The 27,623-nt window shown below is 48.9% G+C and overlaps 4 protein-coding genes across 7 annotated transcripts; 3 read left to right on the top strand and 1 right to left on the bottom strand.

The window, feature by feature from the left end:
- Positions 1-40: 40 nt before the first annotated feature.
- Snx32 (sorting nexin 32) lies at positions 41-14,942 on the top strand. 2 transcript variants are annotated; one of them, XM_076915649.1, is made up of 13 exons: positions 41-226; positions 11,341-11,445; positions 11,655-11,765; positions 11,859-11,983; positions 12,110-12,233; positions 12,389-12,493; positions 12,619-12,724; positions 12,806-12,881; positions 13,226-13,265; positions 13,853-13,939; positions 14,025-14,184; positions 14,264-14,349; positions 14,583-14,942. In XM_076915649.1, the coding sequence occupies exons 1-13, from the start codon at positions 167-169 to the stop codon at positions 14,634-14,636; spliced, it is 1,239 nt and encodes a 412-aa protein (XP_076771764.1). In that variant the 5' UTR covers positions 41-166; the 3' UTR covers positions 14,637-14,942. The 2 variants fall into 2 exon arrangements, with proteins under 2 accessions (XP_076771764.1, XP_034356738.1); XM_034500847.1 differs by having other exon boundaries at positions 42-226; positions 11,862-11,983.
- LOC117712629 (non-structural maintenance of chromosomes element 3 homolog) lies at positions 233-8,945 on the top strand. The gene has a single exon (XM_076915657.1). It carries the CDS (start codon positions 7,073-7,075, stop codon positions 7,931-7,933), a length of 861 nt encoding a protein of 286 aa, XP_076771772.1. The 5' UTR covers positions 233-7,072; the 3' UTR covers positions 7,934-8,945.
- A 310-nt stretch (positions 14,943-15,252) lies between the features above and the next one.
- On the bottom strand, positions 15,253-20,596 carry Cfl1 (cofilin 1). The gene is made up of 4 exons (XM_034500839.2): positions 19,477-20,596; positions 17,228-17,535; positions 16,784-16,860; positions 15,253-16,591 (listed from the first exon to the last, which is right to left on the bottom strand). The coding sequence occupies exons 1-4, from the start codon at positions 19,477-19,479 to the stop codon at positions 16,479-16,481; spliced, it is 501 nt and encodes a 166-aa protein (XP_034356730.1). The 5' UTR covers positions 19,480-20,596; the 3' UTR covers positions 15,253-16,478.
- A 187-nt stretch (positions 20,597-20,783) lies between these two features.
- On the top strand, positions 20,784-26,854 carry Mus81 (MUS81 structure-specific endonuclease subunit). Of its 3 annotated transcripts, XM_076915575.1 has the most exons (17): positions 21,478-21,868; positions 21,967-22,096; positions 22,750-22,832; positions 23,083-23,163; positions 23,263-23,364; positions 23,478-23,546; positions 23,714-23,799; positions 24,213-24,353; positions 24,487-24,582; positions 24,681-24,802; positions 24,884-24,981; positions 25,481-25,594; positions 25,680-25,775; positions 25,935-26,063; positions 26,140-26,243; positions 26,528-26,611; positions 26,687-26,854. In XM_076915575.1, the coding sequence occupies exons 1-17, from the start codon at positions 21,734-21,736 to the stop codon at positions 26,751-26,753; spliced, it is 1,737 nt and encodes a 578-aa protein (XP_076771690.1). In that variant the 5' UTR covers positions 21,478-21,733; the 3' UTR covers positions 26,754-26,854. The 3 variants fall into 3 exon arrangements, with proteins under 3 accessions (XP_034378733.1, XP_076771703.1, XP_076771690.1); XM_034522842.2 differs by lacking the exon at positions 23,083-23,163 and having other exon boundaries at positions 20,784-21,868; XM_076915588.1 differs by lacking the exons at positions 25,935-26,063; positions 26,528-26,611; positions 26,687-26,854 and having other exon boundaries at positions 21,474-21,868; positions 26,092-26,234.
- Positions 26,855-27,623: the final 769 nt, after the last annotated feature.

The raw sequence follows: 27,623 nt of genomic DNA, 5'->3' as shown, positions 1-27,623 counted from the left end.
ACTCAGGTGGTAAAACTGGTGCCCAATCAGAAGGAGCAGCTGTGGGCGATAGGACCCACCCAGGGAGGCGGCAGCTAGTGTCAATGTCAGCTGATAGCATCCCTACAAGGTTCCCTCATCCAAGCTCTTGGAACGCGCGGGCTGTGGCCTGTCGTAGGATTCTTGTATGTCCCAGCTGAGGAGCATCATGGAGGAACATCATCAGGAAGCTGGGAAAGAGAGTAAGGTAAAGGAAGGAAATAAAACCTCTTCCCACTCCACCTCACTTCATCATACCATACCAAGCAGAGAGAGACCTGAGCAAGGGAATGCTGCGCTTCTAAGGCCCCTGCATGGGGGCAGGTTGAGGATGCAAAGATAATCAGGATTTTCCCCAGCCTGCATAGATGGAATCGGACCCGTCACTGTCCAGCCTCCGTCCCCCTCCCCCAATCAACTCAATACTGTCTTGATGGGGGAGAACAAGGCAGTCTGCAAGTGACTAAGGAGGGTGAGAGAGTCCTGTTGAGTTTACCTCACCTGTGTCACCTGTGTATTTGAGTTCATATATTTGTAAGACCATCCATCCATTCTTCATTTATTCCTTTCAATGTCATTTAACAGTTTATTGAGGATTTTCATTGTTTTGGGATCTGCATAAATTCACGCGTGAGGTAGGAATGTAGTGAGCTGGGACAGAGATCGGGAATGGAACTGCTGTGGTTTATTCTGGAAGTCACATCTCCCTCAAGCAACTACCAAGCATAGTGGGTCAGAGTAGAGATAGACATCAAGAAGGAAGCCAGGGACAAGGGGCCCTGCTGCAGCAAAGAGCTAGTCTGCCTGTATTTAAAGGTGGGGAATGAGGGCACAAAGCTTACCTTGGTTAGTGTCAGAGAATCCAAGAAGTGGCACGTGGGATTCAAGTGGAATTTGGAGGGATAAGATGGGCTGGCCATGGGTTTCTGTTTATATGTGTTCATATTAGAAATATATATATATAGAAATAGCTAGGTGAGACACACCTTTAATCCTGGAACTGCAGTGGCAGAGGCAGAGGCAGAGGTAGGAAGACCTCTATGAATTCAAGGCCAGCTTGGTCTACATAGAGTGTTGAAGGCAAGCCAGGGCTATATAGTGAGCTCCTGTCTCAAAAGTAAAAAGATGTATATACATACATATGTCGTTTATATACATGTATACATGCATATACATATATATATATATGCTTAGAACATGTTTATAAAGTGATTAGATGCCAGATGTAATCCCAGCACTTATGAGGGTCGAGCAGGAGAATTACCAGGAGTTTAAGGCCCACTGGAACTACAATGTGAAACTGTCATAAATACATACATTTATTTATTAGAACAATGCCTAATGTATTATAAGGCCCAATATAAATATTACCTATTGGTATTATTGTGGGTGCTATTATCAAATGGGTTCTGAAAGTGTGTAGAATTATTAAACTGATGAGTGTACCTAAATTTGTACAGGCAATATTTTCTGAAGTTTCTTTGTAACATTCATCCTCTATGTTAAAGACTGCCTTCTCAAGGGGCATCTTTCAATTGTAGAGGCAAAGCTGGAGAGATGGCCCAGTAGTTAAGAGCTCTTGCTACTCTCGCAGAGGACCTGAGTTTGGTTCTCAGCACCCAAATTAGGAGTCTCCCAACTGCTGGTAACTGCAGCTGCTGGGGCTCTGATGCCCTCTTCTGGCCTTCTTGGGTACTTGCACTCAAATGTGCATACTCATGAACACACATAATACATGAATACAAATTTTAAATTAAATGTAGACATTAAAAGGAACACGAGGGACTTGGAAAATGTGTTTTTAGTGGGACATTACTTGTTTAGCAAGGAACCCAGTTTGAGCCTTAGCACTGAAAAAAACAATAATGATGATAATAATAAATACAAGTAAGAAAATAGGGGGAAAGGTGTAATATTATATATGTGATTAACCTTACTAAAGACAAGAAAAAATAAATTATAAAAAGATGAGACATATCAGCACAAAAAAATTATATATGTCTGAGGCTGGATGTACATATCCAGATGTCACACTGGAGACAAGTGTAGTGGCACAAACCTTAGCACTTAGGAGCTGGATCCAGGAGGATCGTGAGGAGTTCAAGGTCATCCTCAGCCACATATCGAGGTAGAAGCCAGCTGTCTACACAGAGGGAGCCTACACAGAGGAAGGCTCTGGCTTAAAACAAAGAGCAAAGCAAAACAACAATGACAATTTTAAAAAGAGTCTAAAAGTTTTCAACACATAGATGACAAGCTTTAAGAAGATGTAATGCAATGGGCAGTGGTGGCTCCACCTTTAATCCCATATTTGGAGGCAGAGGCAGGCAAGCTCTGTGAGTTCAAAGCCAGCCTGGTCTACAGATTGTGTTCCAGGACAGCCAGGGCTACACAGAGAAACCCTGTCTCAGAAAAGAAGGAGGGGGGAAGGAAGAAGAGGAAGGGATATTAATTCCCCGGATCTGACTGTTTCTATTATACACATAGACTAAATTGTCATCACTGTACCTAAAAATATGTAAGAAGGTATCAATTCAAAGAAACTAGAAAAGCTATTTCTGGTCAGTAAAATGGCTCTTTGGGTCAAGGCCCTTGCCACCAAGCCTGACAACCTAAGTTTGATCCCAAGACCAACATGATAGGAGAGACTCTTGCCAGTTGTCCTCCGACCTCCATATGCTGCCATGACAAACTTTTGCTGGGACACATATGCACACAAACAGATAAATATAATAAAAAAGATAGTTTTCCTTGACTGCCTCAGGTGTTTAGCTATGGACATATCAACATTTAGAGATAATTTTGGAGAGGTTTCTAATTGCACATTCAATTTGTGTAAGCAAGTCAACAGATGCTTGTTTCATATTTGATAAAGTTACAGTTTTTTCAAGGAATTTGTCTAAGCCCTGAAAATTACCTAATCTATTTGGGTTAAACTTGTTCAAGAAGACAATGGGTCTATTATTATTATTATTATTATTATTATTATTATTATTATTATTACTGCTGCTACTACTACTTTTATTGAGACAGGGTTTCTCTGTGTAGCCCTGGCCGTCCTGGAACTCGATCTGTAGACCAGGCTGGCCTCGAACTCAGAGATCCATCCTCCTGTCTCTGCCTCCTGAGTGTTAGAATTAAAGACATGTGCCACAACTTTGTTTATTTTAAATTTTTTATTTTATTTATTTATTTATCTAGAGAATATGTATGTGTACATCAAATGGCCTCTGTATGTTCATGGGCACATACATGGATCACAGACATAATTACAGGCAAAACCACTTATACACATAAGATAATAGTTTTTTTATAAAAAAGAAAAAGTATTAGCTGATTTTAAAGTACAGAATGTAACTTTTTGTGTTTTTGAGATAGGATCTTCATATATAATCTTGTATGCCTCATACTTTGGTAATCCTTTCTGCTTCAGCCTCCTAAATGCTGAAATCACATATCTAAGCCACCTTACCCAGCTGGAATGCTTGACTTTAAATAGAAACATTTAGACCATTCACAATTACTGAAATTACCCACATAGTACACTAAAAACTTACCATCTTGCTTCTTATTTTTTGATCCCATTTTTTTTTTTTTTTTTTTTTTGCCTATGTGTGTTTGGTGAGTATGTAAATACAAATGTATATTGGTTGTGCATATGGAGGCCTGAGGTAAATGTTCCTGTGTTATATAAATATTTACTCTTATTTCACGTGTGTGAGTGTTTTGTCTGTGTGTCTATGCACTGTGTGCAATCAGTGCTGAAGGAAGCCAGAATTCCCTGTAATGGAAAGTTGTTAGCCATGGTTTTAGCCACCATTTGGGTGCTGGGAATTGACCCTGATCTTCTGGAAGGGCAGTCAAATGCTCGTAACTGCTCAGTCATCTCTCTGACTCCCTACTGATGTCTCTTAACTGAAGCCAGAGTCTGCCATTTGAGCCAGCCTGACTAGCCACCTGACTCTGGATACTCAGTCTCTCCCTGTTAAAGCTAGGGTAATAAATGCTGTACCATGCTTACCTGGCTTTTACATTAGGTTTGGGGATCCCAAGGCCTTCGGCTTATAATAGCAAGCACTTTACCTGTCTCCCCAGCTTCCCATCTATTTGGGTTTTTTTTTTTTTTTAAAGATCTTAAAGTATCCCCCCCCCCCCCCAAGACGCGGGAAGCGGGAGAGCGGGATCCGAACGCGCGCACCAAGAGATGGTGCGCCCTCTGCGGGCGGCAGTTCGCTAGTATTTTTTTTAACTATGTGTAAGTGTGTGTGTGTGTGTGTGTGTGTGTGTGTGTTTGCATTCGTTTTGTGCGCGTGAGTGCTGGTGCCCTTAGGGGCCAGCGGTATCAGATCCTCTGGAGCTGGAGTTATAAAGGGTTATAAGCCACCGCTGTGGGTGCTAGGAACTGCAGTTGTTCTGGAAGAACAGCAAGTTACTGTCACTGCTGGGCCAGCTCTCCAGCCCTGCTCTTCTTTCTCATAATGTAGCCCAACCTCACTGTGTAGGCCAGGTTACCTTGAATTCTCCACAATCCTCCTTCCTCAGCCTTCTGAACGCTGGCATTACAGCATCAATACCTCTACACCAGGCTCAGTGTGTCTTATTTGTCTCCTTTCTAATTTTGTAATAAAGATTTATTTTTATTATTTATGTGAATGTCTCTGTGTCTGAGTATATGCACATGTGTATGCATGTAAGTGCCTGTGAAGTCCAGAAGAAGTTCAGGCTGTCCTTGAACTCACAGAGATCTGCCTGCCTCTGATTAAAGATATGGACCACCATTGCTGTATAATTTTTTTAATGTTTTAGACTTTTTTGTTTGTTTGTTTTGTTTAATTTGTTTATGAAGATACTGTCTATTGTTGTTGTTATTGGTTTGGTTTTTTTGTGACAGAGTTTCTCTTTGTATCCCTGGCTGTCCTGGAAATCAGTCTGTACACCAGGATGGCCTGGAACTCAGAGATCCATCCCCTGCCTCTGCATCTTGAGTGTGGGGATTAAAGGCGTGCCCCACCACTGCCTGGCCTTAATGTTTTTATTTTATGAGTCTGGGCATTTTGTCTGTCTGTATGTATGTATGTATGTACAGCACAGCCATGCTTTGTGCCCATGGAGGCCAGAAGATGGTGTCGGAGCCGCATGTGATGGCTGGGAATTGAACCCAGGTCCTCTGGAAAAGCAGCCAGTGCTCTTAACCACTGAGCCATCTCTCCAGCCCCACAAATTATTTAAAAACAGAAGTAAAACTTCTAGCTTATTTCTGATTAGCAGTCTGTGGAGAGGAGAGAGGAGTGGTATGGCAGCAGTGCAGCAGAGTGTCCTGAGCGCCTGTGGCCTAAACCTCAAGAATGAGGGCTCCACTGGGATTTTTTTTTAGACTTATTTTATTAATATGAGTGCACTGTAGATGTCAGACACACCAGAAGAGGGCATTGGATCCCATTACAGATGGTTGTAAGCTACCATGTGGTTGCTGGAAATTGAACTCCGGACCTCTGGAAGAGCAGTCTCTTAACCTCTGAGCCATCTTTCCGGCCCCTCCACTGGAGATTTTTATTGCTTTAAATTTTTAAATTAAAATGTGTTGGTATTATTTGTTTTAGTTTTCAAGGCAGGTTTCTCTGTGTTGCCTCTGCTATCATGGCACTCACTCTCTCAACCAGGCTGGCTTCCAACTCAAAGATCCTCCTGCCTCTGCCTCCTGAGTGCTGGGATTAAAGGTGTGCACCACCACTGCCCTGCTTAAATTCTTTTTTTTTTTTTTTTTAATTAAGGTTTAGTTTTAAAATTATATGTGTGTATGTATCTGTCTGTGTGGCCGTGTACACAAGAGTTCTCTCCGGGACATGGAATCCTTGGAGCTGGAGTTACAAGTGGCCATGAGTCCTCTGGAAGCACAGTGCATGCTCCTAACCACTGAGCCATCCCTCCAGCTCCTGTTTTTAGTTTGTGTTTTATATTTTATTTTATTTTATTTTATTTTATTTATTTATTTATTGTTTTTTTTCGAGACAGGGTTTCTCTGTGTAGCCCTGGCTGTCCTGAAACCTACTCTGTAGACCAGGCTAGCCTCCAACTCAGAAATCCGCCTGCCTCTGCCTCCCAAGTGCTGGGATTAAAAGCGTGCGCCACCACCGCCCGGCTTGTGTTTTATATATTATTACTGTAGGGAGTGAGAAATAGAGAACACCCACTATAGGAGATGTGTGGAGATCAGGGCTTCTGTTCCCTCTTCACCCAATGGATTCCAGACAGCAATCTCAGGTCACCAAGTTTGTCCAACAAGTACTTTTATCTACTGAGCCATCTTGTTGGCCCTCAAACAGAATATTCTGAATTATGTGAATTTGGCAAAGTTTGGTCAACACTTCGCAGACGGAGGCAACATGAAGAGTTTGAGGGCATCATCAGCTACATAGGCATTGTCTCCAATGAACAAAAACAAAAACTTACGTACCCCCAAAATTATCAAAAACATTAAGAAAAAAGAGGCCAGGAGTGATGGGTGGTTAGTACCGGTACCAGATACTCCAGAGAGAGTAAGATAGGGCAGCCAGTTTGGCTCAGTGGCAGTTTACTGCCAACCCTGATGACTTGGGCTCAATCACCCATTCCACTTGGTGGAAGGTGAGAACAACTCCCTCCAAGTTGTCCTCTGACTGCTGTGTGTTGCCTTCATAAAACCAAGCCTTGCCAATAGCTGCTTGCTAGCCTGTTCAGGAGCCTTGGGTTCCATTCCCAGCACTGCAAGAAAAAGAAGGACAAACCAGGTAATGCACTATAAAATATGATCAAGGTAAATTAGTAAAATAATATGCCAGGATGGTAGTTGTCAGGATGAAAGACTACAAGACAATCTTCCGGGAATGCAAGGTGCTAGGCATTTGAAACTAGCCAATAAGATTCAGCACAAATCCAACTAGGAAGTAAGATTTGTCTCCGTGCCCGCCCCTCTCCCCTCTGCCCTCGCTCCCCTCTCTGCGCGCGGGCGCCCCGTGCAGATGATCCCTCGTTGTCCGGTGTGACCGGTTACAGGAGCGTCTCTTCGCCCGGTCACATGTTGCAAAAAACGAGGAGCAGAAGCCACCGTGGTGCCCAGCTAGGGAGCGGCGGTGACTGCTGCCCGGGTGTCTCTGGAGAGATCCCGAGGGCTTTTGGACACCCCGATGCCTCGCAGGACACCCCAGGCGCCCGGTCGCGGAGCTCTCGTCAGGCCCAGGCTACCTTCGCCACTGAGCTCCGGACCCAGAAGCAGCTGGAGCTTAAGGTGGCAGAGCTGGTGCAGTTCTTGCTGATTAAGGACCAGAGGAAGATTCCCATCAAGCGGTCGGGCATCCTGAAGCACGTCATCCGAGACTACAAGGACATCTTCCCAGACCTGCTTAAGCTGGCTGCAGAACAGCTCCACTACGTGTTCGGGTACAAACTGGTGGAACTCGGACCCAAGAGCAACTCCTACATTCTCGTCAACGCCCTGGAACCAGTGGACGAGGATGGTGAATTGAAAGGCTACCAGGGAACGCCCACCTCCGGCCTCCTGATGATTATTTTAGGGCTCATCTTTATGAATGGTCACAGCATCCCAGAAAACGATGTCTGGGATTTTCTACGTCGTTTGGGGGTGTACCCCACCAAGAAGCATTCAGTTTTCGGGGATCCGAAGAAACTCATTACTGAAGACTTCGTGAGACAACGTTATCTGGAGTCCCGGCGGATACCCCACACAGATCCTGTGGACTGTGAGCTCCAGTGGGGTCCACGAGCAAATCTGGAAACCAGCAAAATGAAAGTCCTTAAGTTTGTAGCCAAAATCCACAAACAAGATCCCAAGGACTGGCCCACTCAATATTGTGAAGCTTTGGCAGACGAGCAGCGTAGGGTCAGATCTGAGCCAAGTGACCCTGCTCCAATCTCTTGAGGTGAATGTCTGGGATTCTCAGGCATAAGCTGAAAGAATAGGAATAGGAACATGACAGAAGGAGCATATTTCCACAACAATTAAAATGTATTACCTTTAAGATGTGTTTCAGTTTATTTTCTCTTTTAGAATTGTGATATTCTATAATACTGTACTGGGTCAGGTGGCAGGTGGAATCTCTGTGTTCAAGGCCAGCCTGGTCTACAGAAGGAGTTCCAGGACTGCCTGGGCTACACAGAGAGACTCTGTCTCGAAAAAATAAATAAAACCAAAAACAAAGGTAAAAGAATTGTGTTATATTTTTATTTGGAAATATTGTGTGTGCATGATGTATGTAAATGCACGTGTCTCATGTACAGGTAGGGTCAGAGGACAATTTATGGGAGCTAGTTTCATCTTCCACGGTGCCGGAAGTGAGGATCTGAGGCTTGGTGGCAGGCACCCGTCCTCACTGAGTCATGCTAGTATTTGTTTTGTTTTTTGTCTTTAGTTGTAGGTTTCTCTGCACCCTGGAACTTACTCTGTAGACCAGGCTGACCTTGAGTTCACAGAAATCTGCTTGTGTCTACTTCCCCAGTGCTGGAAATAAAGGTGTGCACCACCACTGCAGGAGTTTTTACTTATTTTTACACAGGAGTCTCATGTAACCCAGGCTTATCTCAAACTTCTTATCCTCCCCGTCCTGAGTGCTGCAAAAAGGCAGGCCTGGTAATGGCTTACCTGTAATCCCAGCAGTCTGGAAGCAGAAGTAGGGGATGGAAGCTAGCCTGAGCTATATATCTTTGGGCCAACCTGGGCTACATGGCAATATCCGGTCTCACAAAACCACATAATAATAAACCATTTTATTTTAAATATTTAATTTTTAAATTCTGTATCTGTGTGTGGGTATATGCATATGGGTGTAGGTAACATCAGATGCCAGAAGAGGGTGTTGGATCTCCTGGAACTGGAGTTACAGTCAGTTGTTAAATGCTGGAACCCCAGTTCTCCTTTTTTTTAATTTTAGGTGTTTGGGGTTTTTTTTTGTTTTTTTTTTTGGTTTTTTTTTTGTTGTTGTTTTTTTGGTTTTTTTTTGTTTTTGTTTGTTTTTTTTTTTTTTTTTGGTTTTTTGAGACAGGATTTCTCTGTGTAGCCCGGGGCTGTCCTGGAACTCACTCTGTAGACCAGGCTGGCCTCGAACTCAGAAATCCACCTGCCTCTGCCTCCCAAGTGCTGGGATTAAAGGCGTGCGCCACCACTGCCCGGCCCCAGCATTGAATTTTAAAAGCATTTTTTTCTTTAAACTTTTTGTTGTTATTGCTGTTGTTATTTTATTCTTTGTGTTTGAGTATTTTGCTTTTGTGTATCTATGTGTGCCATGTGCCTTTCTGGTGGCCTCAGGAGGTCAGAATAGAGTATCAGATCCCAGGAATTGGAGTTACAGCCCGTTATAAGTACGTGGGTGCTAAGAACTGATCCCAAGATAATGCTAATGACCACTGACCCATCTCTTCAGCCCCTCTTTTCCTCTTAGTTACACTTTTTTTTAAATGTGGGGGTGATTGTTCCAAGACAAATATGTGGAGGTTAGAGGAAAATTGGAGGGACTCAATTCTCAACTTCTACCATATAAGTAAGTCCTGGAGGTCACAGTCTAGTCATGCTGCTTGGTGGCAGGTGACATTACCAGCTGAGCTGTCTCACCAACCCTCCAGCTTTCTTTTCACTTAGTGAGACAGTATCATATGGGTCAAACTAGACTTGAACTGACTATAATAGTCAAATCTGGCCTTGAACTCTGCCTACAATCTCTCAAAGTAATTATGGGCTTGGAGTCTTGATCTTCCTGCCTGCACCTCCCGAATGATGGTTTGCATTGCCACCCAGCTGGAAAGTTGTTGTTTATGATCGTAAACAGCCAAGGGCTTCCTTTATCTCCGTGTCTGTCACTTATGCAGTCCTAGAGGGCCAGTACGTCAGAAGCAGGAAGCAAAAACATAAAGAGTAAAACAAGTTACAGGATTATAGAAGTAAACCTAAGAGTCTAAAAACTAAAGGCAAATTTAGCAAGTGTCTTATGGTTACCACTGCTGTGAAGAGACACCATGACCAAGGCAACTCTAATAAAGGAAAACATTTAATTGGGGCTGGCTTACAGGTTCAGAGATTCAGTCCAGTATCATCAAAGTGGGAGCATGGCAGTGCCCAGGCAAGCATGGTACAGGAGGAGCTGAAAGTTTTCTATCTTCATCCAAAGAAAGCTAGGAACAGACTACTGTTTTCCAAGCAGCTAGGAGTAGGGTCTCATTGCCCACTCCCACAGTGACATACTTCCTCCAACAAGGCCACACCTACTCCAACAAGGCTGTGGCACTCCTAATAGTGCCACTCCCTGGGCCAAGCATATTCAAACCACTGCAAGGTATTGTAATAACTGCACTGGGTCAGGCAGAGGGAGGCAGATCTCTTTGAGTCTGAAGCCAGCCTGGTCGAGAGAGAGAGGAGAGAGAGAGAGAGAGAGATAGAGAGATAGATAGACAGACAGACAGACAGACAGACAGACAGACAGACAGATAGATAGATAGATGTATTCCAGACAGCCAGGGGGTTACACAGAGACATTCTCATAAACAAACAAATAAACAAACTAGGGCTGAGGTTTAGCTCGATGGCAGAGCACTTGCTTTGCAAATATCAGGCATGAATCCATGCCCAGCACTACAGGAAATATGATGATGATGATAGTAGTAGCAATAACAATAATAATATAATATGGTACAGTGGCTCATTGCCTGTGATCCTGATACAAAGGCCAGGGCAGAAGGACTACTAGGACAGAAAGCAGCCTAGCAAGTTCCAGGCCAATCAGACCTATATTGTAAGATGCTGTTTGAAAAACAAAATCCCCTAGTAAAAGCCTAAAATATTTGTTGCTCAATGAGTAACAAAAGTTAAAAACCCATATGCTACCGCCATGCCTTCCTGTAGCGCCTCTCCTAGGCAAACTGTCAGACATCTGCTAGCCTTGAACTCTTAGTCCTCTTACCTACAGCTCCACCTTGGCTGTTTTATTTTGCTTGGGACAGGATCTTACTCTGTAGTCCACTCTAGACCAGAATTCATTATTATACTTAAACGTACAGCAATCCTCCAATCCTTCTGCTTCAGCTCCCTAGATGCTGTAATTATAGGCATGAGATGTCAAGCCAGGCTTACAACATTTTAAACCCATGAGGGTCTTATAATGAAGCAGCTCTTATGCAGGACAGAAGTAGGGACTGTGAAGGCATTCTGCCTGCCTCTGAGGACCGGAGCTGGGGGAATGCTTTGGTTAGTAATGAATGGTACACTCTGAGCAGGATCTCCAGAGAGGAGGGCAAGACAAAACGGCTTCAGCCAACCAGCTTGCCCTCTCTGCTCCACAGTCTTCCTCCATGTCAGTGGATCTGCAGGGGGACAACCCCTTACAGGTGGAGATTTCTGATGCTGTGAGTGAGCGGGACAAAGTGAAGTTTACTGTTCAAACCAAGGTAAGGTGACTTGTTGGTCAGGAGGTAGGCAACTGGCCTGGGGTGGGAAGGAGAGCCAGCACAACTTTATCCCCTTAGAAAGCATCACCCCTGAGTGCTGATCGCTGGAATAAACAGGTCTCAAGTGGGGTTCAGGATGGGAATGCCAAAAGTGGGTGCTTAGCAGGTTTGGGGAAGATGGGCTCTCACACAGGTCTCTGGGCTTCCAGACTGGCCTCCCTCACTTTGCCCAGCCTGAGTTCTCAGTGGTTCGGCAGCACGAAGAGTTCGTGTGGCTACATGACACCTATGTGGAAAATGGAGAGTACGCCGGCCTCATAGTGAGGAGGGGCTGGGCTGGGTGGGAGGTCGGGAGAACATGGGTGAGGACAGAAGGCTGTGATGGCCCCTTGGCAATCCATTCCTCCTTTGAGCAGATTCCCCCAGCCCCTCCCAGGCCAGACTTTGAGGCTTCAAGGGAAAAGCTGCAGAAGTTGGGTGAGGGCAGCAGCTCCATCACCCGGGAAGAATTTGCCAAGATGAAGCAGGAGCTAGAAGCGTGAGTATGTTTCTTCCCCAACTATGATAGATATCCTGAGACCTTGACCTCTGGCCCCAGGTCTTTTGAGGGGTAATTATCCTGATGGAGCCCAGTGTGGAAGTCAAGCTGTCCATGTTCCTACAGGGAGTACTTGGCCATCTTTAAGAAGACGGTTGCAATGCATGAAGTCTTCCTGCAGCGCCTGGCAGCCCATCCCACCCTGCGTCGGGATCACAACTTCTCTGTCTTCTTGGAATACAGTCAGGATGTAAGCTGGTTGAGCATGGTGGGATCTGAGACCAGGGTGAGGAAATCAGGCCTAATAATATCACCAGTTTGCCTCCGGTGTAGGCAGCATTTGACCAGGGGAGAAGGTACAAGTGCCCCACAACCTGAGCACCTCACCCTCCCCTGTGTGCTTAGCTGAGTGTTCGAGAGAAGAACAGGAAGGAGGTCTTGGGAGGGTTCCTGAGGAGCATCGTCAGGTCTGCAGATGAAGTCCTCATCACCGGCATATCAGGGCTCAAGGTGACCCTTTGGCTGTGGGAGGAGAGCCATTAATGGAGTGGGCTGCCAGGAAACGGGGACACACTGGCTGCTGGTATTGCCACGCTCCTGGTGCCTGGATAAAGTGTTCTGTTTCTAACCCTTAGGAGGTAGATGACTTCTTTGAGCATGAGAGGACCTTCCTAGTAGAATACCACACCCGAATCCGAGACACCTGCCAGAGAGCCGACCGTGTTATGCGCTCCCACAAGTGTACGAGGGTTGAGGGTTCATACCATGGGTGGGGCTTGGCGTGTAGATTCAGGGGCTTTAATTGAGGTTGCTCCCCAGCAGGCCTGGCAGACAACTATATCCCTATCTCTGCGGCACTGAGCAGTCTCGGAACCCAGGAAGTCAACCAGCTGAAGAGGTGAGAACTCACACCCCATGCTCTGTGTACTCACAAGGGGTTTGCACTCTATAGAAATCCAGGTTAGCCGGGCAGTGGTGGCGCATGCCTTTAATCCCAGCACTTGGGAGGCAGATGCAGGCAGATTTCTGAGTTCGAGGCCAGCCTCGTCTACAGAGTTAGTTCCAAGACAGCCAGGGCCACACAGAGAAAGCCTGTCTCGGAAAAAACAAACAAAATTTTTTGGGGGGGGGGGAATATTGTGCAGAAGCTTCAGAAGGGGTTTAGGGGAGAAAAGATTTCAAGGAGGGTTTGAGGGAAGGGAGGCCTTGAGGTACCCCAGATCCCTGCCCTCCACATTCCAGGAGCTTCCTGAAACTGGCAGACCTCTTTGAGCGACTGAGAGTGAGTACTGCCTTCTGCACTCATGGTCTTCTATAGAGAGCTGTTACAGGTGTGCTTGGTGGCTCCCACTCTAAACTGCCTTACAAAGATGTGTAAGACATGCAAAAAGCATGCCATTCTAAGTGACTGTATGAGACGGGTGAGGGGTGGGAGCAAGGCACAGAGGTATGCCACACACCTCTGGGAGACTGTCCTGAGCCACTGACATTCTGTGGAGATGTATACATCCCACCCAAATTCTTCCCAAAAGTCTATGGAGTTTGCCAATCTCTAAGAAATGTGTGCTCAAGGGTCTGCAGGGGCCTTGTCCATTCCAGAACCTACCAAGATACAAAGCCCTTAGTTTGCCCGTTAGGCCTTTTGTGATCTGGTCACAGGCACCCTACTCTGCTTCGCCTATGTAGCCTACCGAACATAGGGTTCACTAGGCTTGCACACATGCATCCATTTCCCTGGCCTGCCTTCTGAAACTCAGAGCCTGATGTGTAAAATTATCAAGAAATCCTCGTCTGGGTATGTAGAGACTGCCAACCCTTTAGGTTCCTTCTTTCCCAAGCCCCCTTCCCAGTCTCACCTTCCTGATACAGAAGCTGGAAGGCCGGGTAGCCTCTGATGAGGACCTGAAGCTGTCTGACATGCTGAGATACTACATGCGAGACTCACAGGCAGCCAAGGTGAGAGGCAGCCCTGGGTACTCAGGGATGAGGGCCAGCCCCAAAATCCATGGCAACAGTCATCTTGCACTGACGATGGCCTTAGGACTTGTTATACCGGCGGCTTCGGGCACTGGCCGACTATGAGAATGCTAACAAGGCGCTGGACAGAGCTCGAACTAGGAATCGGGAAGTGCGGCCAGCAGAGAGCCACCAACAGCTGTGCTGCCAGCGCTTTGAGCGCCTCTCTGACTCTGCCAAACAGGGTGAGCCTTGAAGGCTGGCATCACCCCCATAGTAAACATCCACCCCTGCCCTTACTCCTTTTATCCCTCTTCTCCCCAGAGCTCATGGACTTCAAGGCTCGCAGGGTCTCCTCTTTCCGTAAGAATCTCATTGAGCTGGCAGAGCTAGAGCTCAAGCATGCCAAGGTGAGTGCCCACCACCTGCTCCCCCAGCTCTTCTGCTGTTCCCACCTCCCCACCCCCCAAGATATGAGGGTGCAGTAGTGTAGGCCAGGGCTGGGGTCAAGGTAATGGCTCTCCTCTCCTGAGGCCAGTGTTTTTCCCCTTCTCTTCCTTGGGTGGTAGGAGGGGAGCCTGAAGGCTGAGGAATGCAGACAATAGCACCAGCCCTCAGGGAACTAAGGTATTTTCTCCTGCAGGCCAGCACCCTGCTTCTCCAGAACACCCTTGTTGCCCTTAAAGGAGAGCTTTAGTGAAACCAGATGCTCTTCAGTGACAGCTGTCAAGTCTCCAGCCTTCTCCCTATAAAAATGCCACCACCCTCCCTACCATGGTAGCCACTAGCCACACCCTTACTATTTCTTGGGCAAACCCAGGCCCAAAGGCAGTTGGCCCTGCCTGACAGGGCAGCATAGGGGCCATAGGTAAGCAGAGTTTCTAGGGACCCCAGCCCTCCCCATAGCAGGCTGAGTCAAACCTCCACCCAGTCACTGGCTTCTGAAGAATTCATTGGCATCCCCGCCTGCTCCTCACAAATAAAGAGCCCTATTTTATTGTCAGGAGGAGTCTGCTTGCCTTTACTTTCCACAAGATGGAGACCACACAACCCCTCAATTTTTATTAGATGGCAATAGGTCTGTTTCTGGGATTCACGTCATCCTTAGTCGTTTCAATCTGTTGCTGTAGCTTAGAGGAAGGCTACTTGCCTACCTTCATAAGGCCTTGGGTTCAATGCACAGCACCACAGAAAAACAAGTGTTCATCCTGGGTCTGTCTTACACCAAACAAAATGGGCCAGCCTTAATGGGTCTGTGGTCTTTGTAAGCAATCAAAGCAACATGTAACATAAAACCTCTAAGAAAGCCAGGCAGTGGTAATGAACACTTTTAATCCCAGCATTTGGGAGGCAGAGACAGGCTGATCTGAGTTCAAGCACAGCTTGATCTATAGAGAAACCCTGTTTCAAAACCAAAAAGAACAAATTCCCTCCACCCTTGGTATCACGAACAGCTCCTTCTTGCAACCTTCCCAGACTTGAAGCCAGTTAAGGAAACCAGCTCACCTGCCCTAGGCCACAGGCCAGAATCCACAGAAATTAAAGCAAAAGGCTCAAGGCTTTAGCTGGGGTAACAGTAGGTGGGGCTCCAGACACCAGGGTCTGAAGTCCTGGACTCCACCTGCTGACCCACCCTAAATGGACTCCAGTCACAAGTGCAGGAGGCCAAAGGCTCAACTTAGGTGTTCATGGCACCACTAAACCTGGTGAGCCAACCACCCCAGAGGAAGAGAGGGAAGAGATCTAAGAAAACCTTAAAAAGCAATAACCTGAGTGAACTGTATTTAGCCTGTAGGTAGAAAGAGGCTCTGGGAACCTCACTGTCCACCAGCAAGAAGTTTCAGGTGTGACACACTGAGCCCAACTGCCGTGGCATCAACTGTGGCACCCCACCTCAAAAAGGAGATGCATTTGCTGGGGGCTGAGCTAGGTAGGAGTGCACCACAGAAAAACCACTGGTCCATTCCCCATCACAGGGTTCCCAAGATCCCAAACCCAAAAGCCACATTGTTAATTAGCCTTTTTATTGGTTTTTTTTTTTTTTTTTTAAATTGAAGGTCCCTTACTGGTCCTGCTTCCATGAGTGGCCAAAATCAAGGGAAGGGGAGGGCACCCAGCTGGTGCAGGGAGGGTCATGTCCACACTTCATTTACACACAGAACTAAACAGACAAGCACAGAGTCACTATTGTGGTTAGAAGTTGGCAGCATGGGATGAGGAGGGATGAGGAGTAGGGGTGCTGTTAAACAAAAAAAAAAACAGGCTCCCCCCAAACTGGGTGCCTAGGACGGGACTTGGTCTGCTTCAACCCAAGAGGAATCAGAAGATCAAAAGCAGTTTGGGAAGGCCAGAACGGTCAGGGATGGAGGGAGGACGGTCCAGGGGGTGGGAGGGATGTTTGGCAACTGGGGTGAAGGGATAGCCCTCCCCCTGCTGGGATCCCCCCAGCCCCTCCGGTCTGGCAGGAAAGGGGCAGCCTGCAACACCCAAGAGCAGGTCTGGGGCTGCTAGATGCTCCAGGCAGGGGGCTGGAGGTGGCTCACAAAGGCTTGCCCTCCAGGGAAATGACGGCGCTGCCACCTAGTTTCTCTGCCAGGGTGCAGCGGTCCTTGACCTCCTCGTAGCAGTTAGCTTGTAATTCATGCTTGATTCCTACAGGATGAAAAGGGACAGCAGTGAGCAGGAAGCACTGGGGTGGGGAGACTGTATCTGGGAATGAGCCATGAGAGCAGAGGAAAGGAGGAAGGCACCCTAGCCAGCAGGAGAATGGAGAACCTCCATTAGTGCTGTCTACCCAAACTGCAGCCATGACTCTCACAGACGTGCATACAAAGGGATCCTTACCTGTCAGCTTCTTCTTGATGGCATCCTTGGAGCTGGCATAGATCATTTTGCTCTTAAGGGGTGCATTCTCGGGAGCCCTAAAGACAAAGCAAGGAAAAGGCTGCAGCTGCCTCCAGGGAAGAGACGACTCCAGAAAAGAAACGGTTAGGATACTCTAACAGTGAGGGTTTTCTTTTCCCAAGCTCCTCACTGCATTTGTAGTCAATGTTTTTGAAACAGGGTATTTCTGTAGACCAGGCTAGCCTGGAATTCACAGGCATCTGCCTGCCTCTGCTTCCCTCAAGCTGGGATTAATGGCATGGGTGCCACCACCATGCCTGGCTCCTCACCAAAGGGTCTTGTTACAACCCCAAATCCCCCATACTTGGGATGCTTTCTGCTAAACTCTGAGAAAGGGAACAGGAGGCAGGCAGAAGAAGCTGAATAAGGAGGTAAGGAGCTCACCAGAAGATGAACACCAGGTCCTCCTTCTTGCTCTCCTTGGTCTCATAGGTTGCATCATAGAGAGCGTAGCGGCAGTCCTTATCTGGCAGCATCTTGACAAACGTGGTGTAGGGGTCATCCACGGTCTGCCCCACATCTCCTACTAGGATCTCCTTGCCCTCCTCCAGGATGATGTTCTTCTTGTCCTCACTCAGGCAAAAGAGCACTGCCTTCTTGCGTTTCTTCACTTCTTCTGGTGTTGAAGATTTGCGAACTTTCATGTCATTGAACACCTTGATGACACCATCAGAGACAGCCACACCAGAGGCCTGAGGGACAAGCCAAATAATATACCTTGTAAAGGAAAGGATTCTGGGCATTCTTTCCAGTCACAGGAAACCTCAGTCTCGATAAAAGGCATACTGCTCAGCCCCACACAAAATAGTAATGTCCCTGCAGACAAACGACGACGCTTATGCTCCCATCCAACTCACCATCTAAGAACTAGCCGGGACAAACGTCCTGCAAGGGAGAGAGCCGATTATCTAGTTCAGCATCCCCATAAATGTTACAAACAGCACTTATTAAAAAGAAAACCTAGCAAAGAGTGCCTTTCTCTGAGTTTGAAGCCAGTCTGCTCTATAGTATGAATTCCAGGACAGCAGGGGCAACCCAGAGAAATCTCTTTGAGAGAGAAAAAAAAAAAAGCCCAAAAAGAAAACAAAAACCTTTTCGAGTTGTGAACACCAGATTCAAAGAACCTGAAAGTTACTGATTAAAATGCCGACTTAGGATAGATACAAAAGACCAAACTCTTGGCCAGTCTTATCTCCAGGAAAGAGAATCAGAACATCAGAAATTCACAAAGACACCAACAGCTCAACAGTTCATTAAGCCCATTAGAGCCTTCAAATGCAGTCACTGTATAAACTCAACACTCTTCCCCGCTGAGATCTCCTAAACACATGAATTACAACCCCTAATTAAGGCCCTGTTAGACAACCCCCTGTCATTCAAGAGTGGTGAGAGTCCTTAAAAAAAAAAAAAAAATCACTGACAAATTAATAGGTCAATCTGTAGTGTCCCAAATCGTCGAAAACTTTCTGCTTTGTACGGCCCTGGGGACGACCCAATCAGAAATCTACAACCAACCCTCCCCACCACCACGATGGAACTGCAGAGGAAGCTAGCCACGTGATTCGCCCGCTTCCGGAGTAGGCGGAGAAAGATTGGGCTAGGTTCAGGGCCTCCCCAAGAGATATACTCCTATCCCAGAGGCAGCAAGGATGCGGAACCTCAGATATCTCAACGCCTAGGAATCGCCCTTAGGAATACGCGTGAGCTCAGTCGGCTTGAAAAATAGCATGGACCAGTCACTGCAAGCAACAGTTTTCCATGCCCTCAGGCTAAACATAAAAGCTGGGTGGCTTCAGGGCGGTACCCGCCTCGGTCACTTCCCTAAACGCGGCTCCACCCTCAGCCCCATCCGGCACAGCAGCAAAAGGCCTAGCTAGACTAGAGCTGCGGCCGGAATGGCAGGGCCCAAGCACGTGCGCACGCGCTGTTCTAGCTCTAGCCCGAAGTCCAGTGAACAGAGAAGGCAGTGTGTAATCGCTCTTTCTAGAAGTGGGGCGATAGCCTGTATAGGACCCACTCCATGATTCATGATGAAAGGAGCCTCAGGAGGCAGCGTCTCAATCAGGTTCCCTGATGTCTTAGCATCTCTCAGAGCCGTACCGCTGCCGCTGCCGCTGCCGCCGCCGCCGCCGCCGCCCCCGCCCCTCCCAGACGGCGGAATCCCTGCCACCTGCTGTGGAGACCAGCCTATCCGCAGAGGGAGGGTGATGCGGGGAAGGGAACAGCCCTTGGGTGGGGCGCACGCCGAGACCTCGCGCGCTTTTCCCTAGCGGCCCCGGGGCAGGGTTTGGATGCCGCGTGCTTCGGTCCAGCGCGCGCCATCGAGAACCAGCGAGCGTTGCCCGAGGCTCCGCACATTGGACCCCTCCCCCACGGCCAGTGTCCGCGCTGGCGCAAAAGCAGAATGGGGGAGGGGAGAGGAGCCAGGGGGCGCGCGAGCGACGTCCGAATCGGGCCTTCCCAGCGCCCACAGGCGCGCACGCGCGGCCTGCCCTTCAATGAGACCCTTAATCTCGCTCGGGGTACTGGGGGATGGGATACTAAGAACGCTTCTCTGCCGCCCCCACCCCGCCCGGCGCGCAAGCGACGGATCACGAAACCGCTTCCCTCGGGCGCAGTGGCCTACTGCTCACCATGTTTCCGGAAACGAAAGGGAGACAGAAAGAGCTACTGAAGACCTGAGCCGCCGCAGCTGCTGCCGGGATCCGACTGAACGCGGCCTCTCCCGGCCCCTTCCGTTTAGTAGGAGCCGCACAATGAGGGGCGGGGCGGCCTTCCGGCGCTTGCCGCGCGGGCCGACGGGAAATGAAGTCCGAGGATTTTGCACCGAAATAGAACTAGCTGCTACCGGGTTCCGCAGAGCTTGAGGCGTAGAGTAGGCAAAGGCCGAGAGGCGTGGGCTGTTGGGGCTGTTGCACGGAGAGTGAGCCCATTGGTGCAAGGGACCAGAAAACGCTCTGAGCAAGAGGCCCATTTCTTGATAAAACTACCTGAAAATAACTCTCACTTAGTTTCTCTTTATCCCAAAAGTTTAGTGTTTTTTTGTTCTTTATGGTTCCAAGATTTTGAATCTTTCGCTTGGGATCCTCTCCTAAAGAAAAGAGAATCGCAAGTATAACAGTGTCTTCAAGCCAATAGAAACGCTCCCATGGAGTGAAATTTCAACAAATAGGATTTTTTTAGAACAGGAAATGCTACAATAAAAAGTTTGAGAGCTTTAGCTTTGTTTAAAGACATTTGACAAATTCTTAAACGTAATTCATGGGGGAAGAGTGAAGAGTTGTGCATTAATATATATTCTTCTTTATATTTCTTCTACCAAGATACAAGAAAATGAATACTTCAACTTAGTTCCCGAGTTGATAGGTTTATGATTATTTTAACACGAAGACTGAAGAGAATCTCTATGTCAGCAAGAGTTTAAAATAAACTGGAGTGGGAACTCCGGGAAGATTTCTCTGACCTGAAACAATGACCATGGCCTCACACTCTGCAGAAAAAGAGGGCAAGGTCGCAAACAAGTCAGAGGCAAACGAAACTGGGGCCCTTGACCTCCCCAAACGGAATAAAGGGTGTAAATGAGGAGCTTCCCCAGGAGCAAGGCAACACGCAGAGGATGCCGGGGGTTGTAGTCAGAGGCTTTCTGATGCGCTCTTGTGCTACGCTTCTGGAGCTCCAGGTGGAGGCCAAAGCTTGACCCCCCCTCCTTTCTCAAGTGCCCCTCCTAAAGAGAAGGCTGGCTCCACCTTTTTCGAGACTCAGACTCGCAGTTTCCCAGAGCAACGGGGGGGGGGGAGGCTACGCAGTTACCCTGGAGACACGCTTCTTCCGCCCCCGGCCGCGGGATGCCCTAGATGTCCTTATTAGGGCATAAGCCTCCAGAGGGCGTGCCCAGTACAAGCGCCAGCTGCTGGCTCCTTATAAGGCTGCTTAAAGAAGGAGGCGGGTGCGGAAAACTAGACTGAGAAGAGGGTCTGCGAATTGGGCTCCCGGTGACTTCCGGCATGACAGCTAAAGACTGTGCGTTGTTCCAAACCCTAAAGGGACCACTGTGCTCTATTGAGCCTTCTGTTCCTCAGCCTGAGACATCCCTCCCCCAGCAAGATTCCCACCTTCATCCTCCCTGAGACTCGTCACTTTTAATGAGCCACAAAAGTGAAGTTTCTGCTAGCTTCCCCAGGATCCAACCATGTGCCCACGTTCGAACTCCCCACCTGCCAGGATACACCTTTTATTCCTCCTGGCAAGGGAGGAATGAACTACACACCCTCGCAATTCACCTAGCCTGAGCCTTCTGTGCAAATCCCCGACTTGGCACATTTCGAGATCTTTCTGCTTCTCCTGCCTTACCTTTATTTCATCCCTTGTACCCCTTCATAGATGTCTCTCTCACAAATATTCTTGGACTTGTGTCCCTCTCCTCCACTTTTCTCAAGCCCTCCTTTTCCAGCCTCTTCTAGGATACTGAACCTGAAATAGCCTTGAGACCTTGAAGCAAGCCAAGTGCAGGTTTCTGATTGCCCCACTCAACCAGACCTCCCAGTCACAGGGGGCGCTGTCTGCCCTTTTAACAGTCAGCACAAAATAGCCGAGTCTGCTCTCGAATTTTTGGGTGAGAGGAAAGGGTGGGTCAAAGCTCCGTGGCCTGGGTGGGGCCTATCCAAAAGGCTGGTGCTGGGGGCGAATGGGGGCGGTTCTAAGGGAAAGGTGGTGCGTACCGTACTACCCTCTTTCTGCATAGTACAAGGGGAAGGGAGGTCATTCCTTGAGCTAGTTCCCTGCTAGGCTGGAGAGGTTCTACCCTCAAACAAGTGTTCTTATACCAACTGAGCTGTCGAGATCCTAGTCTCAGGGGGGTTTTGAGACTCCGAAAGAGCCAGTCTAGATCTTATGGCGGAGCCGGTCCGCTTGGGCCGGAAGCGTCCGCTGCCTGTTTGCCCCAACCCGCTCTTCGTTCGTTGGCTGACCGAGTGGCGGGACGAGGCAGCCAGCAGAGGGCGCCACACGCGCTTTGTGTTTCAAAAGGTGAGTCCCAGCTGTTTCTAGTGACAGGCTCTGAAAGAGCCAGGTGATCCATGAATCCTAGTTTGATAAGTTCCCTTCTTCTCCCTTGTACTCACCAGGCACTGCGCTCCCTCCAGCGGTACCCGCTACCACTGCGCAGCGGGAAGGAAGCCAAGATACTCCAGCACTTCGGAGACAGGCTCTGCCGCATGCTGGACGAAAAGCTGAAGCAGCACCTAGCATCGGGCGGTGAGCACCACGGGGGAGTTGGTGGTCTCCTAAATTTCTTAGGTGCAGTCTGTGTCTACTTTGGCTTCAAATTACCCCCTCACAATGTGGTTGCTGTTCGACCCAGGGCTAGTGATTGATGCTCTGTAACTGTAAGCCTCCAAGTTGTCACGAACAAAGCTAGCCAACTGAGACAGAATGGGTGGCGCTGTGAAACAAGTCTGGGACCCGGCTGTTTAGGAGGTCGGGGTAGAAGAGTCAGGAGTTAAAGAGCATTCTAGTTTCATAGTGAGTTCGATGCTAGCCTTGGCTACCTGAGACTATCTCCAAAAAATGACACGGGTTATTCGTGCTTTTAATCCCAATACTCAGAGGAAGAAGAGGCAGGAGAATCTTTGTGAATTCGAAGCCAGCCAGGGCTTCACTCAGTAAGACCCTGTCTCCCTACCAAAACCCAGTTCTGGGGGATCCAGCCCCTACTTCTGGCCACTTCTAGTATTGCATGTAAGTGATGCACGGACATACACACGGGTGAAACACTCATATACAGTCAATAAAACACTCAAAAAAGTTTTAAAATATGACACTCAAATTCAAAAACTGAGCAGACTACATCTAGGCTCCTCTTGGCAACCAAATCGTATGCAGGACTGACTTTCTTCTGCTCTCTGCAGGTGACCATGCCCTGAACTCACCATCTGGAAAGAATAGAGCCAGCCAAGGGCTATCTGCTCAAGTCCAGGACTCTTCCATGCCAGTGAGGATTGACTGGGAGAGGAAGTAGAAAGCTAACTGGGGTTGGGGTGAGAGGGGTCTTGTTGGTTTGAGGGGTTGAACACGCCTGTGTCCAGCTCTTATCCACTGAGATTGGCTTGGGACAGTCTCTTACCTTCTCTGAGAGGTACCATGTTAATTCCTAAGTAGGATTATTGAGACTGCTATAGACAGACCCCCAAAGGGAGCCCGGAAAGTTGTGGGACTTGTACCATGTTACTGTTCTCCTGTAGTTGTGGCTGAGGGCTGGGCCTGGGACACACCCCCAACTTTTGCTGCTGTTCTGGCCACCATCACATTCCAGATTTACAAGGGTTTGTAGCCTCATCTCCCTTCCCAGGCCTATGGGGCCTGCTGAAACCTCAGCTGACACTGACAGGCATTAGAATTCAGAGCCCCTCTGCCTCTAACAGGTTCCCACCCAGCCTCAAGCAGGACGCACCAGTGCTGGCTATTGGCCAGCTCAGAACTCAGGTGCTCGAGAGATCCTGCTGCAGCTCTTCAGGGAACACCTGGTAAGCAAGTTCCTCACAGAAGCGCCTGGATACTATGCATACTGGCTGGCCACTGCATATCAGAGTGAGGAGCCCTGGACCTGAAGCCACCCTCGTTTCTACCATTGTTTCAGAATTCTGATGGCCACAGCTTCCTAACCAAAGACGAGTTGCTGCAGAAGTGTGCCCAGAAGACCTCCCAGGTGAGCATCCAGCTGAGAGTGGGCAGGTAGAACCCACTGCAGCTCTCCCTTCGTGGCAGGCACCCTTGGTATGCAGCCTGATCCAAATGTGGCATATGGATAGGGGCACAGGAATTGTAGGCTTGGGAGTGTTAGGGCCTCTCTGAGGGTCTCCTTCCCTTTCACAGGTAGTACCTGGGAGTTCGAGACCCTGGCCTGCCCTCCGAGGCCTCCTCCATAGGAACCTAGTCCTCAGAACACATCGGCCAGCCAGGTTTGGCAAGCAGCAGGGGGCATATGAGGCAGGGATGGGACACATGCAGGAGTTAGGACATTCTTAGCCTCTCTAATGACCCAGCAAATCTCAGTCCTGGTGCTGCTGAGGCTGGGGAAGGCCAGCATACCTGCTAAAAGGCCTGATATTAGAGGACCTGGAAAGTATGAGCCTCTGAGGGGGAGGGAGGACAGTGTGGTGCTGAGTGAAGACAGGGGAAAGAATTGGGAGACACACATTGCAAAGCTGAGACACCATTAGGGAGGTCCTGAGGAAGCTGACCTGAGGGACGAGACAGAGGAGATGAGGAGCCACTGAACTTAGGCCAAGGAGGGTAAGGCTCGCCTTGCTGAGGGAAGGAGAGCACATCAGGGATAAAGAAGATAAAACTTCATGTGTCCCTCACCTCCCAGGTATGCACTGACACCTGAGGGCCTGGAGCTGGCCCAGAAGCTGGCCGAGGCAGAAGGCCTGAGCACTCTGAACACTGGCTTTAGGCCAGAGGAGCATCATGGAGAAGAGTCAGCAGTTCCAGAAGCCACCTTGTCAGAACCGTAAGAAAGAGAAATGGGGCAGCCACCCCTTTATCTCAGTCACTTATAACTGAACCAGTGGCCGCTGGGAGTCCTGGAAACTGCCCTGGCACTGGGGGTTCCGGCCTTATGTACAGCCTCCATTCCATTATAGTGGCACTTCCGAGGGGGGCGTCCAGCAGAGACCACTGGAGCTAAGGCCTGGAGAGTACAGAGTGCTGTTGTGTGTGGACATTGGTGAGACCAGAGGGTAAGGAAGTAGGGAAACCCTTGAAAACAACTTGAGGATGCTGGAATATGGTAGGTGCTGGCTTGCCCTGACTCTGACCTTCTTTCTTGAAATACCAGGGCAGGACACAGACCAGAAATGCTCCGAGAGTTACAAAGACTGCATGTGCCCCACACTGTACGCAAGTTGCACGTTGGAGACTTTGTGTGGGTGGCACAGGAGACCAGTCCCAGAGACCCAGGTAAAGGGCCATGGACAGGCACGGGAGGCTGGCCTGGGTAGATGCAGGGAAGACCGCAAACCTTTTCTTGGTTTCTTGCAGAAAGACCTGGGGAGTTAGTCCTAGACCACATTGTGGAACGCAAGCGGCTAGATGACCTGTGCAGCAGTATCATTGATGGCCGCTTTCGCGAGCAGAAGGTGCCTTAGCCAGCCTGCCTCATTCCTTGCTTATCTCAACCTAGAAAAGCAGAGCCTCCAGCCACACTCACTTTGAGCCCCTTTTAAGCCATGCAGGTGCACAGTTGGAAAACATGGGTATCTCTGAGGGCTGGAGAAACTTACAGAGCTCTTGAGACCTAGCCCTAGAGATCTCAGATAAACAAGAGGCAAGCCTCTTAGGATTGAAAATGTAGACTCTATAACCAAGTCCCAGCAGCAGGGCTGACCTTACGGGTCTTAGAGCCCCACAGGTCATGGGAGGTTTGGAGGAAGTATAATGTCCAAAGGTTCAGGGCTTTCCTGCAGGAGTCGCAGCAAGAGCCTGGTGTGGGGCTGCTCTTTAGATATGAGAGGAGCCAGTAAAGAGGAGACTGTAGGAGCACGGTCTCTTGCAAAGTTAATGTGTTATGAACTGATGGCTGGCCCGGACTTGTGGGCAGTTAGGCCTGACCCACACTGCTTCTGCCTGCCTTCCTAGTTCCGCCTGAAGCGCTGTGGCCTGGGGCGCCGGGTATACTTGGTGGAGGAACATGGGTCTGTCCACCTTAGCCTTCCTGAGAGTACATTGCTGCAGGCTGTCACAAACACCCAGGTGAGCTGGGAGGGCAGGACCAGGCTGGCAGATTTTATAGCCCATGGCTCAGGCCAGGAGCTACCTTCCTTGTCCTCTCTTCCAGGTCATTGATGGCTTTTTTGTGAAGCGCACCATGGATATTAAGGAGTCAGCTGGCTACCTGGCACTTCTCACAAAGGGCCTGGAAAGAATGTACCAGGTGAGTGGATGCCTCTATCTAGCAGTGGACCCTTGTCTGGTGTTTATTGTCCAAGCCAGAAAAGGTGGGATTCCAGTTCTTCAGCTCCCACTGAGGCCTGGGAAATGACTAGCTGGGGGTTAGTCTTTAGAGCCTGGCCTCAGTCCCCTCTTCCATCAGGGCCACACCCTACGCAGCCACCCTTGGGGAACCCCAGGGGATGCTGGATCAGAAGCAAAGCCTTCTACAAATCCTCTCTGCTCACTCCTCACCTTCAGTGACTTCAATGCAGAGGCTGTCAAGAATAAGGTACCACCCCTACCTTGCCTCTGCTCAGGTTTTCTAGGCCCAGGTCACCCCTAACACAGGCCTACCCCAACCCCAGGCCCAGTCTGTGCGAGAAGTATTTGCCCGGCAGCTGATGCACGTGCGTGGACTGAGTGGGGAGAAGGCAGCAGCCCTGGTGGATCGATACAGCACCCCTGCCAGGTACACCCCAGAGAGCCGCTGAGGGTTCCTCCACCCTTCCTGTGTGGAGTTCAACATAACCAGGGCTCCTGGAGAGTGAGCTTGGCTGTGTGGGAACCTTGGCAGGCTTTGTCCCAGTGTTTCCCAGGAAGGGAGGGCAGGCAGAATGGAACAGGGGCTCTGAGACCAGAAATCGGAAATGTGTAGCATTTAAGATTCTTCCACTCTAGGCTAAACCCCTCCAGCCTTAGCTCTCATGACTCACGCTTGCCCAGATAATCAGCCTTTCTATGTCTCACCCCCAGACTCCTGGCTGCCTATGATGCCTGTGCCACCACAAAGGAGCAGGAGACGCTGCTGAGCACTGTCAAGTGTGGGCGTCTGCAGAGGTACAGGAAGTTACAATCTGGAGAGAAGACTGGGCTGCCTGAGGCACCAAGCTGACCTTCTGATTTTTCTTGCAGAAATCTGGGACCTGCTCTGAGCAGGACCCTGTACCAGCTCTACTGCAGCCAAAGCCCTCTGACCTGAGCCATACCAGGAGACTCTCCCCAGCACCCATTGTCGTCTCTACCAAGGCTGGCTAGCCTTTTAACTGAGATCCTCTGGGATTTAATAAAAATCTAACTGTGTGTGGTCTCAGGAACTGGAAGACTACACCGCTGATCCAACTGTTTTGTAGTGCTAGCGGTGGGGCCCATAGGCTCACACGCTAGGTAATTCCTCGACCACACAGCAGTGATCTGAAGCCTTGTACAGTGTTTCCTACCCACTCCTAAAACCTGCTTGGCTTAGAACTTGCTATGTAACCCAGGCTGGCCTAGGACTCTCAAGTTTTCTGGGCCCACCTTCCAAGTCCTGGAATTAAAGGTGTGGGCCACTATACCATGGTTCTTTTTAAGGCAAGCTCCCGGGCTAAACATGGTTGTGCACAGCTATAATAAGTACTTAACTACGTCAAGCCAGACCCTAAAGATGGATGGATGGGTGGATGGATGGATGGATGGATGGATAGTAGGGTTGGGAATGCCCTGATCAGGGAGATGGAGTCAATAGGGCACTCTATCTTTTTAGTGTAATTAGTAAGTTTCTTTGAGAACAGTGTTCTCAATCCATTTGCCTCATTTCAGTGATTGGAAAACAGTAGGACTTACTCAAATGCACAGCTTGGGGTAGGGCTGGAATGGTAACCCCTAACTCTTAGCACTGACCTGAACTTGGTTTCTGGGCCCAGTATCAGCCAAGCTCTTGAGTTAGGGCCTAAAGTACACACTCTTGAAAACTCCCTGCTCAGGATAATTCTGAAGATTGACCGTAGTAGCACCTTTCTCAGCCTAAGTGTAGAAAGGACCCCTTGTGTAGAATTTGCCTGCGTCTCTCACAAACCAGCCCCTTCCCAGG

This window comes from Arvicanthis niloticus, chromosome 1 (genome assembly GCF_011762505.2).
Source record: "Arvicanthis niloticus isolate mArvNil1 chromosome 1, mArvNil1.pat.X, whole genome shotgun sequence".
Classification (NCBI taxonomy): domain Eukaryota; kingdom Metazoa; phylum Chordata; class Mammalia; order Rodentia; family Muridae; genus Arvicanthis; species Arvicanthis niloticus.
This window is presented reverse-complemented; position numbering and strand designations above follow the sequence as displayed.

Bases quoted from the DNA above. Each gene is read 5' to 3' on its own strand.
- Snx32 (XM_076915649.1), top strand. From the start codon at position 167: ATGTCCCAGCTGAGGAGCATCATGGAGGAACATCATCAGGAAGCTGGG. The intron at 12,725-12,805 runs GTACGAGGGTTG...GCTCCCCAGCAG, and splicing joins TGTTATGCGCTCCCACAAGT to GCCTGGCAGACAACTATATC. The intron at 14,350-14,582 runs GTGAGTGCCCAC...TTTCTCCTGCAG, and splicing joins TAGAGCTCAAGCATGCCAAG to GCCAGCACCCTGCTTCTCCA.
- LOC117712629 (XM_076915657.1), top strand. From the start codon at position 7,073: ATGTTGCAAAAAACGAGGAGCAGAAGCCACCGTGGTGCCCAGCTAGGG.
- Cfl1 (XM_034500839.2), bottom strand. The intron at 16,861-17,227 runs GTGAGCTCCTTA...CTTTGTCTTTAG, and splicing joins GACCTGGTGTTCATCTTCTG to GGCTCCCGAGAATGCACCCC. The intron at 16,592-16,783 runs GTAAGGATCCCT...TTCATCCTGTAG, and splicing joins CATCAAGAAGAAGCTGACAG to GAATCAAGCATGAATTACAA.
- Mus81 (XM_076915575.1), top strand. From the start codon at position 21,734: ATGGCGGAGCCGGTCCGCTTGGGCCGGAAGCGTCCGCTGCCTGTTTGC. The intron at 23,365-23,477 runs GTAAGCAAGTTC...CCATTGTTTCAG, and splicing joins AGCTCTTCAGGGAACACCTG to AATTCTGATGGCCACAGCTT. The intron at 25,595-25,679 runs GTGAGCTGGGAG...CCTCTCTTCCAG, and splicing joins AGGCTGTCACAAACACCCAG to GTCATTGATGGCTTTTTTGT.